This window comes from Chelonia mydas, chromosome 17, assembly GCF_015237465.2.
Source record: "Chelonia mydas isolate rCheMyd1 chromosome 17, rCheMyd1.pri.v2, whole genome shotgun sequence".
NCBI classification, from domain to species: Eukaryota; Metazoa; Chordata; order Testudines; family Cheloniidae; genus Chelonia; species Chelonia mydas.
Window position 1 is genome coordinate 8,508,602 of NC_051257.2, and position 14,920 is coordinate 8,523,521.

At 42.3% G+C, this 14,920-nt stretch overlaps 1 protein-coding gene across 1 annotated transcript; it reads left to right on the forward strand.

Moving 5' to 3' along the window:
- Window positions 1-13,223: 13,223 nt before the first annotated feature.
- Window positions 13,224-13,842, forward strand: CCDC182 (coiled-coil domain containing 182). The gene has a single exon (XM_007057718.3). It carries the CDS (start codon window positions 13,289-13,291, stop codon window positions 13,748-13,750), a length of 462 nt encoding a protein of 153 aa, XP_007057780.2. The 5' UTR covers window positions 13,224-13,288; the 3' UTR covers window positions 13,751-13,842.
- Window positions 13,843-14,920: the final 1,078 nt, after the last annotated feature.

A 14,920-nucleotide genomic window follows, 5' to 3' on the forward strand; every position in this document is an offset into this window, starting at 1 on the left:
TCTGCCCCTCCCACACTATGTGACTTTGGGCAAGTCATCCAGCTTATCTGTGCCTCAGTTTCCTAGTCTGTAAAATGGGGATACAATGCAGCCTCAGTTATCTGAACCTTATTTTCCCCAAAGTCTCTGTTAAACTAAACAGGATAAGCCCTTCAATGTGTATTAATTACATTGAATGGACTGTTGATTATCCAAAATTATTTCATGGCATTCAGAAAATGGATACTGTACTGTCACAATGCTTGCCTATTTCCTCACAGTGCAAGAAGTTAGATGTGTTTGAAGATCTTTCCAGGGAAGACACTGTATTAATGCAGAGTATTACTGGTATTCTATCAATAATCTGCAGCAATTCATATAATTGATAAACTCCCCACCACAAAAAGAGCTAGCTGAGGAATGAAATGCTTGTGGCAGAGGAGTAGTGATGTGTGGATAGATTAGGCTCATTTCATAGTCTGAGTCACCTTTATGAATCCATCTTTAGCAGCTCTGAATTCTTGGGGTAAAAAGGCTTTAGTGACATTAACTAGACTCCCAGATCTACAGAAAGCAAGGATAGGACAGAATAGCAGAGCGTGGTTCCCCACAATGAGCGGTGGTCGGATTGTGGCCCCACAAGGCTTGTATGTAATGAGCATAACGTGCAGCATGTATACCCACGGCCAAAGTTGCCATTGCCACTGCTTCAGACAGATATGGGATGATGCTTTGTATACTGCCGAGGCTTATAGTTTTCTAACATCACCAGAAATATCAGTCAGGTATCTACTGCTCTGGAGAAGGTCCAGTTCACCTCCACGAGCATCAAGAGTAAAGATTTAGTGGGTGGCAGCTTTTTTTACATGTCAAGGAACATACTGAACAGTGAAGAGATTAGACAAGTGAGCCTGGTAGTTGAGTACAGTTTCCTTTTGTTGAATGTGCCTTTTGCTTTGGTGTGCTGCGCAGTCAGCGTCTGGACACTACGATGACCGATGCGATTTAAATAACTAAGAGAGAAATAGGATTTGGTTGTCTTCAGTTCTGTCCCTGAATATCACCTCAGGGTCATGAGCAGCAATAGTTCACCTGCTACCTCAGACTGGCTAGTATGACTGCTTCACCCTGAATAGGTGCAGGCCGTCAGGTTCAGTGCTCATGACGGGCAGGAGGCCTCCGCTGGCGAGCATGGGCCTTTTAGGATACCCGCTGACGTCAACACAGAGAAATGCTGGTGCTGCAACAGTTTGCACTTTGTCTCAGGCCTCTGGGGAACACAGAGTTCATGTTCCAGTGATGCTCCTGTCTGACATTTTTCAAGCACAATTACTTCCCACTGCACTTTCTACTGCAGGCTACTTTCCCCTCCTCCAAATGGACCCTGTCTTTAAAATGGGCTTCTCCACCCCACCCCGCCCCCTGTAATTAGAAGTATTTGAAATCTTGATCTGAATGTTGTGCCTTGAGTCCATCTCTAATAGTAATATAACACCCCACCCCCCGGTGTGGATCATTATTCTCACTATTAAGATGTGAAACTAAGGCAAAGAGAGGAAATTCATCCCCAATTCATGTTGCCATGTGAGTAGCCTAAAAGAAATTCCTGCCAAGAGATGTGGGTGCTTATTTGCCCCTTTATTTTTTCAACTCTTCAGTCCAGGTGAATATTTCTTTACCATTTGTACTGCGAGAAGCGGGTGAGCAAGAGAAAAAGGAAAGGAAAAATATCAATATCTTCTATCTCCTAAAACCCAGTAACTAGACTTTGACACTTCTCTGCCACTTCATCATCACAAAGCCCCAGCTCTCTGAAGATTAATTGATGTAGGCCACTCAACCTATTTTCAAATCCCTCTCAGTCACCATTTAAAACCCTCTGATTTATTTTTTTTGATAAAGTCACCAAGGCTTTTTATGGATTTTCAAATGATTGTCCGGCTTGACAAATTGGATTCTTAAAGCTGATTCTTTAGAGAAAAGGATGTGGTTTGACAAGACAAGAAACAGCTCATCTTTGAGACAGGAGGATAAATAATAATAAAAAAAATAAAATCCTATTCTTCCACTCCAGTGTTACTCAATGGGTGTCCGGCTTGTCACTGATAATCTTATCTTTCTGTGATAGGTAAGGAACAGGACAATGGAGCCCTAACCAGGCTGTAGGTCTGATAGGCCTCTGATTAATAGGACTGTCCAATAAGCGCACAGCTTTTGGGAAGATGATTAATGACATTTGATATGAACTTTGACCCCTCCCCCCTGGCAAACAACGCACTGAGAAGCGAGGTACAAATAGATGGCACAATCTGCCAACCGTGATTGATTGAGTCCCACCTCCCTTTTGTGTGTCTGTTGGAAATAGCAGGGTCTCAGCAGCTCAGTCATCACCTCTGGCTTGGACTGCAGCTCTTAAAGCCACATTGTTCCAGAGCGGCTCAGATGTCATTCCCAATGGAATTTTTGTTGCCAGGCCCCAAACTCCACCCTGCACCAGCATCCCCGTACAGACCACATCATCCTGGCCTTTGAGAACTGCTAAATCAAATGCAAATGAAAGGCTGGACTGGGTGCTTGTGTTTAGTCAGGGGATGCCAAAAACTAATTTCTAATTTCTAATTTCATTAAACAGGGAGGGACCTAATGGACCAAAGTTTCAAAGCTCCTAAATTGAACGTGCATGATTTGAATGCACACCTGTTTGTGAGGGCAAATGAGGTTCTTAGATGCATGGTTGCCCACTTTTTGTAGTCAGCGTCCCTTTGGATGCACCTCTGTAAGGGGAGCATGTGAAGATTCAGTCAGAAAGTCACATCCCGGAGAGCAATGGCCCTGCTTTAAGGAGCTTGTAATGTAAGGATTCCATCTTGCAAAATGATGAATGGCTTCAACTGGAGTTGAGGCTGCTCAGCACCTCGCAGGAATGCTCAGCACCTCACAGACTGGGTCTTCTATTGTAGATAATATAAATGAAAGGGTGGTTGAGAAGGTGCGGGAAGATGCATGATGAAACTCACATGAATTGCTTTGTTTGGCACACATCCTGTTAGTGGTGGAGTTTTTTGTTAGATGAGTTGTATGTTAGGAGTACGAGGTCAGGCACAAGAGCAGGAACAGATGACAGAGAAGAGGACATTAGCGGTGAGTCTAATGCTGAAAGAAGTATGTTTTAAGGAGGGTGTTGTAGGAGGAAAGCCTCAGCTTGCTCAGTGCTGGCGCAGGAGGCAGTCTGAAGAGTTGCTCAGGACTATGAAGCTGAAAAGGGGTGGTGAGATATGCAAGGAAAAAGGAAGTGAAGGGGAAAACAAAGAAAATGAGCTACATTCTCAAAAGTTACTAGCAATTTGGGGAGCCCAATTTGAGACACCTTCGAGGGGCTTGATTTTCAGAATGTTCTGAGCCCCTGTTTTCTAAAAATCAGACCCTTTAAAATGTCTCAAGTTGGGCACCCAAAAGTGGAGGTAGCCCAACTCACTAGTAACTTTTGAAAATGTAGCCCAAAGAATATAACGTGTACATGTAGAAGATCATGGAAGTTAGAGATAGGAGAGAGTTATTACATCATGGTGTCTGCCCTCTTGATATGTTGGATAGTGGCCCCTGACAGAGGATGTCTCACATATAAAATGGCTGAGCCTTCTAAACTGTGCCCTCAAAATGTGTGTGCATAAAACAGTTCATTGGGGTGGGGTGAGCCTTAGTGATTTAATATTTATAAAGTGCTTTGGGTAAGTGCAAAATCTGATAATCATTCTGAAAGTGGAACTGAGTCTCTCTGCCCTTGCAGAGCATTAAGGATGGTGTGAACACCGTGCTACTTTAAAAGCCCAGAGTGCAGACAGCCCTGTCCCTGGAATACTTCCTACAAAGATGGAGGAAGTGACAGGAGGAGGACTTCCAGTCAAAACCCTGTCTTGGGGTTGGTGGAGGAAAGGCTAGTTTTGCTTCTTTTCTTGAAGATAAAGTTCAGAGTAACCTGAAACCACCATCTGGGACAGGCGTTGACCAGCTGTTCACCTCTGGTTCTGCGAAGCAATTGTGTGAAGGAGGTCTCACTCCTGCAAGACCACCCTATGCTTCAGTCAAGAAAAAGGACCTTGGCACATCAATGCCTCAACATTAATTCAATCACAGGCTTAAAGCAGTCAGTCATCCTGGGCAGGGCAAGATATTATCTGCTTTCATTTAAATAATGTCTTAATTGTAGGTTGTGTCTTTTGTGATATATGCCAGCCATACCCCTCTGCCATGTACATTGGCCAAACTGGACAGTCTCTAAGTAAAAGAAAAAATGGACACAAATCAGACGTCAAGAATTATAACATTCAAAAACCAGTCGGAGAACACTTCAATCTCTTTGATCACTCGATTACAGACCTAAAAGTTGCAATTCTTCAACAAAAAAACTTCAAAAACAGACTCCAACGAGAGACTGCTGAATTGGAATTAATTTGCAAAGTGGATACAATTAACTTAGGCTTGAATAAAGAATGGGAGTGGATGGGTCATTACACAAAGTAAAACTATTTCCCCATGTTTATTCCCCCGCCCTCCACACACTACTGTTCCTCACATGTTCTTGTCAACTGCTGGAAATGGCCCACCTTGATTATCACTACAAAAGGTCCCCCGTCCCCCCGCTCTCCTGCTGGTAATAGCTCACCTTACCTGATCACTCTTGTTACAGTGTGTATGGTAACACCCATTGTTTCATGTTCTCTGTGTATATAAATCTCCCCACTGTATTTTCCACTGAATGCGTCCGATGAAGTGAGCTGTAGCTCACGAAAGCTTATGCTCAAATAAATTTGTTAGTCTCTAAGGTGCCACAAGTACTCCTTTTCTTTTTGTGGATACAGACTAACACGGCTGCTACTCTGAAATCTTTTCATTTTGTAATTGACTATCTTAACTTTGAGTAATTCACATTTAGCAGCATCTCTGAGTAACACAAGTGTATCCCACCAGACCTCAACTGTATGTACTTTGTGTTGTATGATACTTGACTTATTCTTATTTTATTATGATGACCAATTTGTCCCTGGGGCAGAAGGACCTCATTTACCTCTTTTGCAATACAGAAAACTCTCCATGTTGTTTTCAAAACCGTTAAGGCTTTGAAAAGTCCTCTGATTTTTTTTTTTTTTTTTTTTGGTACCAGAAAGCCTACAGGGCTGCAGAAGAAAATGCTGACACAGGTCGGCTAATGCAGAAGGAGCATAGACGACCCGCCCCCCGCTGTGTCTTACTGAATTGCAAATGGAGCTTCAGACTAAGAAATGAGTCATTTGCTTGTTAGAAAACATACGCACAGCGCTGAGGATCTGGAAGCAGATTTCGGTGCCACTGATCTCTGGCTGTGGTCAGATTTTTGTTGTCGTCTTCCTGTCAGCCAAGCATTGTTTCTTGGAGGCAGATATCCATTGACATAAAACGCAAACATGACTTCCTGGAGAAAGGCAAAAATAGATAGTGTTGGCTAAATTCAGTTGGGGACATTGTTTACTAATGACTTCGGCCTTTCATCATCATCCTCATCATCACTCAATTCAGAGACAGTGCATGAGCTTTCAGGGACAGCAATGCAGCTAACACTGGAGACTATTGTATATGGTACCACTCATCCCAGAGGATCCCCAAGTGCTAAACACACAGGATTTATCTTCTCCACTACTGAAATGTAGCCACCTGGCAGGTGAGAGCAGCAGCCAACTGGTGCTGAGCAGTCAGGGAGATGGGAAATGCTGGCTGGGACATGAAAAGTGCCCTGGAATTTTTAATATCCCCACAAAGCAGGTGTAACCCACTGGTGATTGTACATTCTGGTTTCCCATCTGTGCCGATCCACAGAGGATATCAGTTGTTACAGCCACAGGTCCAGATCTTTAGTTCAAGATGTAGAGGCTGATGGTTTTAGCTCTGGAGGTCCCGGTTCAATCTCTGGTGTGTTGGCCGAGATGGCAATTGTCACACAGGGAGGACCTAAGTTTTTAAGCTGCCAAACTAAAGACCCACACACAGTAAACTGCAGGGAGCATGAATGTATTTTCTTCAGAAGGAGGGCAGATCGAGTCGATCGTGCTGAAATATGATGCAGGTCTAGGAAAACTGGGTATTTCAAATAATTAAATCATCCCCTCTGAACTTAAAGCTATGAACCATATACAAAACCCTTGGCTCTTCAAAGAAAACCCACATAAAGGCCCAGAAATCTGTTCTCTGTTTCCCTAAGAATTTAAGGACTCTAATCTAAGAATCCTGTGCTGCTAACTCAGAAGAATCTCCGTTGATTTACGATTTTTTTTTTCTTGTGAATTTTTGTGGCATTGCTGAATGAGAGGGAGGAACACCTCTTACAGATTACTACCATCAGCAGCTGCATATGGTCACTTAATATTTATTTATGGACCTCTAGTACCATCCACAGATGCTCTTTGTGGTCACTGGAGCTGCACAGTCATAGTGGAAATGGGGAGAATCCTCTGATTTTACATGGCTGGCTGAGGTTTCATCTCAGATATGTTTAATTGCTGGACACACAGTTCAGCCCGCTGGGAGATTTAATTAGAAGTATGGGGAATTTATTTATAGAACGATGGAAACAGATGCTCTGTCTTTGAGCCAGACAGGTAGATTCAAGGGTTGTGGGTCCAATCCAGTCCTGACTTAGGATGATAGTTAAAGTTTGTCCATGATGATATTGACTAGTAGTGATGCTTATTTCTCACAAAGTCAACTGGCTCTCAACATCCTTTTGGTGTTCCTTGACCCCCAAATGCTCCAAAATGAGGCTATTTTCTTTCTGATCTCCATATAATCAGGGGGTTCTTTAATCTGATACCTTGTAATAAAGCCTTTGTAGATGTCCCTGCTCTTTGGAAGCACATTGAGCTTACCATAGGGCTGGGGAATACCGAGGCTACATTTGTGATTTGATGTTGATTAATTGGTAACTTTATCTGCCCTGTCTGTATTTTTCAAAAACAAGAAAATGCTGTTTATTAAGCCCTTGTTAAAGTGCCATTGTAAACAGGAAAGTGTTTCTGTAAAAACAGCATTATGGACTTCCCTGTTTATTCTCTCTCACCGTCTTCCACATCAAATTTACTCAGTTTGCAAATCAAAAGATGCAGAAAGTTTCCTAGCTTCCATGACTGCATTGTTGATGCACTAGGCAGCAAAGATGCCAGTTCATTTCCCCCTATCTGCATTAGCTCTGCAACGCTTTGGGGTAAGTGCTTGTTTTGTTAGTAAATTAAGTGTTGTGACTTGAGGACATGCAGGGAGCAGATATGGGAAATAAGGAGGTGCCATTTTCACATAGTCATTTTCCCAATTACATCTGCAGCTTTAATTATAATACTCTGCACTTCTGTAGCATCTTCCATCTTAAGATCTTAAAGTGCTTTAAAAGCTATGGAATACTGAATGAGAATGAGTCTTCATAGTAAGTAAGGAAGTACTATTATCCCCATTTTATAGATGGGGAAGTTGAGGCACAAAGGAGGACTATGCCAAGGAATACAGCAAAGCTGGGAATAAAACCTTAACCTCGTGACACCCCACCCTGTGCTTTGGCCACAAGAACGTCTTTCCCCTCTCTTCTGTGTGAAGTAGATAGACAGATAACTTTGGAGTCTGGGGACTGAATAATAATTATTGACTATCAAAGTAATCTTACTCTTCTGTGCTGTGTAAGGATCTCCCTGTTATCAATAACCCTTTCTAATAACGGATCATGTGCATTAATGCTTCTGCTTGGCCAGAAATTCCCAGTGGTTCATTACTCATCACATGAGTACTCTGCATCTTATGTTTCCCAGATGAGGTGAGTGGACATGGCTGGAGCTGTAAAGTACCGATTTCTGGAAGCAGTAATCCAGTGGCCTGCAAGTTAAGTAACTCTGGAAGGATGTGATTCTTTTTTAAGTCCACATACTTCATGTTGACATCTCAACAGGCAGACATTGTCTTCCGCTGTGCTACAAAGAAGTTTAGCTTTATGTTACTCAGAGTAATATTACGGCAGCTCCAGGCTAGTAAGGGCCACAAAATTGTTCTGCTCAGACCTTTGTCTGCAGTTAGTTCAATGACTCCTTCCTGTACTACCTGGAGTAGAGCAGAGAAAATGAAATTTACAGAACACTCCTTAGCCCAGACTCTGCCCTATTCCACTGGTGTAAATCCAGAGTAATTCTTTTGATTTTAGTGAAATTATGCTGGATTTACACTGGCTTAATTTAGAGCAGAGTGCGGCACACTGTTGGTCCCACAAAGACATCCTATGTATTTTAATTAAAATGCTAGCAGGGGTTTGTTTGTGGTTGATGGATTATATTAATCTGAGTTTTAAAAGTTGTAATACTGAGGAATGTGGAGCCTGAATGACCCCTCACCATTTTCCCAAAGAATATTTAATCATTAGTCTCTAGAGGAGCGTCAGAGCTCTAGAACAAGGGATAAGAGAGGGAGGGGGGTAGTCCAAAGGGAGTGTGTAGGGGGGGGACGGACACATGTTTGAGATCTGAAAGGAAACTAGGCCAGAAAAATGCAGCAGATTGTTTCTAAAAGGAAGATACAAGAGGCTTTGATATGGATATGTTCGCTGCCTTGCAAAGACACAGCGCTGGAGAAGCTCTTTATCAGTGTCAAATTATGACAAATGACACTGGGGGAAAGTCACGGGGCTGCGGAACATTGTCGCAGCTGCAACACCTTGGAAATTATACAGGTATTTTTACTGTTCTGTGCCTTGGGGTTCCATTTCAGCCTTAATTAATCACAGAGAAAAAGGATTGTTGTCTTCTCTATTCTTTTTAAGTTCTTTTTGTAGCACAGCACATTTTGTAGCACAGCGGCTAGGATGGGTGGGGGAATTACACGTGGACACATTTGGGGAAGATAATGCCCCATCCTTAACGAGCATAAAAATGCATTATTGCATTGGTGACAAGAGTAATTACAAAATGTGTCATCCGCCCTCATGTCAAGAGGAGTGCAACGCAAAAGCGAAATGGGAGAGGGCGGGGAAAGTAAGCAACAGCAATCAAACCAGGGCAATAAAAGCCAGCGACATTTCCTGCACTGTTTTGCTGGAGGGTATAAATGGTACAAACCAGTGTACTGATTTAAAAGAAAAAAAAAAAATCAAGCCAGAGTTTCTTCACATTACCTCCAGTTTCTTTTTTAAGAGTTCCCTTGAAACCTTGTCTATATAAATGTTGAATTATATGGTTCTTTGACTCTTTACTAGAACTTGCTCTGAATTACATTTTTTATATAATCTGTTTCATTTCCACCATTCTGCCATATCTCACAGAGGAATATCTGTAACTGTCAACTGGCACATTCTTCTGTTGCTAGACTGCTGTGCTGTGTCTTCTAATAAAGCTGCCCTCTGTTCCACTACAGGGCAGTAATCTGTAATGAAAATTTTATGTGAGTGGTTAGGAAATGGGGTTTGAATCTGGGTATTATGCATGAGTTTCATATTATTCTAGGCATATATACAGTGTTTGGGGGTTAAAAAATAAAAGGGATTGTTTCCCACCAACTGTATTTTTATTGGAACTCCATCATAGAAACGTAGGGCTGGAAGTACCACTAGTAGAGGTATGTGAAATATTTGTAGCCACGCCCTCAACCCATATGAAACTTTCCTAGTTTGATTATAAATTCAAAATTCAGAAATATGCTTTTCAGAAAGGTTCAATGAACTTTCCAGTGACCTTAGTAGAGATGGTTGTGCCACAATTACCTCCCCCTTTGGTACTTTTGCTTCCCATATACATTAGATCCTATAACGAACATTTCCCCCCACCATCACATATCAGATCATGTTATATATATTTGATCCTGTTCTGTGAATTCTTCTTCACCCAACCAGTGTATCCTATAATGTTCAAAGTGCTTGGGTTTCTGTGGATACTCGGGGAACTGAGGATGTTGGTAGTCCGAGTATGAATCTGATTCTCCTCTGATTTACTTAATAAGGGATAACTTTATTGAAGCCAATGTTCATCTTTCAACCAACGTTCTCAAAGTACTTTAGAAAAGCCTGAAATCACCTGTTGGAGGTATGTGTTCCTATTTTACAGATGTATAAACTGAGGCACAGTGGAATGAAATGACTTGTCCAGTGTCACATGAGTCAGTGGCAGAAATGGAAGTAGAACCCAGACATCCTGACACCCATTCATTTTCACTAACCACTGGACTGACTTCCCTATGTCTCTCTCTTCTGTATAGAAATATCCATATCAGTATACACTCCTACTCCTCTAGGCAGGGAGTAATGAAGCAGGGGTGATCTTGCAAGGAAGCCAAATATAAATGATGATACATTTTATGTTAATTTTTGATTCCTTGAAAATCCTGTGGGAGAGTGTATAGTTGTGTTGCAGAATCTAGCATTTCCCCATTCACACAGCAGATGTGCTGGAGTTGTTGTGTATTGGTTTTATAACAACAACACTTTGCATGCTTTATAGGCATTTTTATGGCATTTAGAAAAGCCATAATATCTGAACCCCTCTTAAACTCTATTGAAATTATTCTTACACCCTGTGAAGTGGGGAAGTAGTATCTCTATTTTAGGAGGGGAAACTGAGGCATAGAGATTCAATTACTTGCCCAAGGTAGCACAGGAAATCTGTGTCAAAGAGAATCTACATCTCTAGACTCACAATTATTAGCTTACCCACAAGACCATTCTTCCTCCATTCTCTTCCTTTGTAGCCCTTCCATCCAAGGCACTCTAAGCACTTTACATTCATTCATAAATTCCACACAACATCCCTGTGAACAGGGTGGGTATTATGAATATGGTCCCCTTTTTATTAATTATTATTTATATCCCCCAAAGAGAATGAAGACTGTGCACTTTCTTCACTTACCAGCAGGTGCCTCTGCAGTCAGTGGGAATGAATAGACACACCACAGGAATGTCATTGTTATTATTACTTTTTACATTTGTAAGGGTGTAGGGGGCAGGCAGGAATTATTGAACCCCAAACACACCACGCAGAAGTACTGTCTGTACCAAATGGTATTTCTTTTCTTTGCCCTGAACACACATTGAATGCTTGTACAGTTCACATGATTTCCAGGCTGTTTCTCTGAACACTAAAGGATAGAAATTATTTTGTTTTGTTGTTGTTTTTGGGTTTGAAAGCAACCTGGTCCTTCATCAGATGATGGTAAACCCTGGAGCCCTAGTATGATACTGCAGCTTTAATTACTTAGCCGTGCTGTCACCATTCTCATGGAAACTGACAGCGTATGGGGTTACAGCCTCTTAAAAGCAGTGAGTACGGGCACAAATGAGGTTACTTGAATGTTCTCAAGGTTTTATCTGGAAGAAAGGCATCTTGGGCCTTCCCCTTTCCTCCGCTAACTATATTTAGCTCTTCCTATTAAGGTTCTTTCAATACCCTCCTTTTCCCCCTCTTGATCAAAACAAGGACTAGGCCCAAGATATTTTCTAGGACGAGTGAATGTGTATTTTTAAAGTTTGATTGCACGGTTGTGTTTTCCAGGGCATGAGTTCTACCTTCACTTTCCCCTTAGAGTGTTGAAGGATCAATCAAAATTAAATTAAATAGACAGAGCTACAGCATACTCACTCTTCCCAATGGAGAGAACAAAAGTCCACCTTTGATCTATGGAGGAAAAAAAGGTGTTCTTTCGGTACTGATGTCACCAGAGAACTATATTTAGGATCTTAATAAACCAAAACCAAAAGCCCACCTGGTTTACAAATAGTTAAGGTTGGCTCAGTGCCAAATGAACCCGCACAAATCCTGTCGTATGAAACTAATCATTAAAAATAATATTAGTTACTATTTGCAGAGGACTTGGAAGATGTAGAGTGCTATATATATGGGCCTAATCCAAAGCCTGTTGAAATCAATGGGAATCTTTTCAGAGACTTTAGTGGGCTTTGGATCAGGCCCTGTAAGAGCTCTGTGGTGTTAATACCATTATTGTATTTCATGGTGCTGATGTAATCAGAACTTTCTTCTAGGTCCCAGTCCATACAAGAGGATCTTTGCTCCCATATGGAGTCTTGTTGACAACAATAGGAGGTGAAGCAGGAATAAGGGTTGACCCGTAGGGTGGCTCAGGATGAGTTCTAATGTGTGTGTGTGGGGGGGGGGGGCAGATTACCCAACATCTGCCTACTGAAGTGTTTGGTACTGGCCACTGTTAGAGACAGGATAATGGGTAGATAGGTCTAATCCGGTCTGTTGTTCCCATGGCCCATGCAGATCCCTTTGCAGAACTGGGGTCTTCATTTAGTTGCTGTTGTCACTGGGTTTTAAAGACGTGAATGGCTAGGCATTGTTGTTATGTTCTCTTCCACAATGCGTATGTTCTCAGAGGTTATACAGGTGAAACCCCTATTTTATGAACTCTGAGGAAATGCCAATTCATTCCCAAATGCCTTTGTGTCCCTTTCATCTGAGATTAGGTTACTGTACCTTCTCTTGAGCTTACCAAAGCTTTTGGTGTCACCCAAGTCTTATGCAAAACCGAGGTTCTAATGTATTTCAGAGCCATGCGGTAACAAGAGGGCTAAATTTAATGGGGATCGCTGTGGGATTAGACTTTTCAAGCAGAAGCAAAATTCAGCATTATTATTATTCTTGCCACCAATGAGACAGAGGAATAGCTTAGTGTGATACACTGGGGTATACCGAGGCCTAATGGGATGAAACTAAGAAAAGAACATTTAGACTCAGTATCAGGAAATTTCTGGCAGTGAGATGTATTAGGCTGTGAAATAATCCTTAGGGAAGCAGTGTTGCTTGGGGTGTTTTAAAACTAAACTGGGCAAAATGCTAGAAAAGGTGCTGTAGAGAACAATCCTGCACTAGTGGGGAGGTAACCTGCAGGACCTAATAGGTGTATTCTGCCTGTAACTTCTGTGATTCTCTGATAATGGATATATAGCGTCATAGGGGAATATGGTGCTTTAAAGAAACAAGGCAGGATTCTGATTTGAGCACAATCAAGAATAACTCCACTAATTTAGATGTAAACCGGTGTACATGTCTGACACCAGACTCTGGCTCCCAGTTTAACAGTGTTTTACTCAACAGGCCTGCAGTATGCAAATGAACTAATGCCACCAGTGTTACAATTGGCTGAGTTACTCCTGAGGTCACAATCCCATGCCTTGGTCCACCTGTCCTCCACCATTTCCCTGAGAGGAGGACTTCTGGGAATTTGATGGAGGACACGTCAGCTTGAGGGACTCACTCCTGGTACCACTGAATCACAACTGCTTTTCACCCTGCTACTTTACATGGCGAACCAGTTCCACTCATTCTTTGAGACGAGCACAATGGCACTGTGTAAAGAAGAGACTATTCCGATGACCCTGGACATGCTGACGAGTAAAAAAATGGAGACAAATAATCCTCAAGCCAGATGCCTCCTCTCGACGCTGGCATCGGCCATGTGCAGCCAACATGCATCAGACGTGGAAAAACTGCGGCAAGAACTGAAAAACGTGCAGAGGGACGTGAAGGATTTCAAGCAAGAGGTCACAAGCGTGATCTGTAAAATAGAGGGCACCCTCAGCTACATGATGGAGGTGGTAACAAGACTTGAAACCAGAAGCAACCACGTGGAGCAGCGGCTGAGGGAAGAAGAAGACAGAGGCATAGTACGGAACAAAGTACTCACATTCTTGCTGCCGAGGGAGAAAGAACTGCGAGAGAAATGTGCTGATCTAGAGAGGAGGCTTTGGAGGAAAAATGTCTAGGTATATAAATCCTCAACGACAAAGGGGAAAAATAATAGTGTCGTACCTGAGAACTGCTCTGGACTCACAAGCAAGACTAATTTTTTGAATACTAAGTGTAAGAGCTGAGCACTTATGCCAAAACCCTCACTATTTGGAAACCAAGCTATAAAAAGAGGGACTTTATACCATTCATGATTTTATATATCACTTCTTCGTTTGCTGTCTAAACTAAATTGCCCTGATCTTTTAACTCTCTCCTCAGACAGAAGACTGTCCATTACTTTATTTTGTTGCCCTTCTCTGTGCCCTTTCCCATTTCTGCCACTGCTGCTAGTGAGAGTGGGGGGGCATTTGGAACCTGAAAGGATCAGGACTTATACATTTAGTGTTCTGCTGACATCACAAAACAGGAGTGATCTGTGTCATCAGATCCACCCCTTTGGAGGTGATGTGTGTGTAGAGTCACGTGGTGCCTGATCTAAAGCCTACTGACCTCAACAGACGTACTCCCAGTGACTACATTGGGCTCCGGAGCGTGCCTGTGCTCCCAGTTACCTGTGCCTCATCTCTGTATGCAGCAACTGTTGCTGCATTACTGAGTTCAGTGACACATGCATGTAGAGGAGGAGAGAATTTAACCCTATAGAACGAGGGGGGCTTTGGTGCTAGTACAGGAAGTAACCTCTGTTCCCCAGCTCTGATTTCCCTTCCATCCTGCTATACATTATTCCTTCTTGTTGTCTCAGACACCATTGTCTGGCCCCAGTCTCTTCCTCTGAGTCTCCCATAATGGCATATAAAACATACAAAAATAACTCCAGTGTTGCTCATTTTCCACCTTCATTCCAGAATAAATAGAAAAAGACATTTTAAAAAGGCAGCAGCAATGGAATGGATCACAGATGGTGATTTTTTTTTGGTAACACTATTTCTCTCTAAAGTTTTTTTCCCCTTTGACTCTGCGCAGGCTCCACTCGTTTCCAAGCTCTCCCCCCGGTCAGTGTGAATGGTGCTGCTGCTGATCTTATGGATATTGATTCCATCTCACAGAAATGTGTTGCAGCAAAGGGAATTCACCCTGCTGACCTTCAGCTCTCTCTCTGCTAGGAATCAGTGACGCACAAATGAATGGCAAAAGCCATATGGACTGTGGGGGAAAGGGAGAATATTTGCTGGTCTCATTTTATG

Coding starts and splice junctions, on each gene's coding strand:
- CCDC182 (XM_007057718.3), top strand. CDS start 13,289: ATGGCGAACCAGTTCCACTCATTCTTTGAGACGAGCACAATGGCACTG.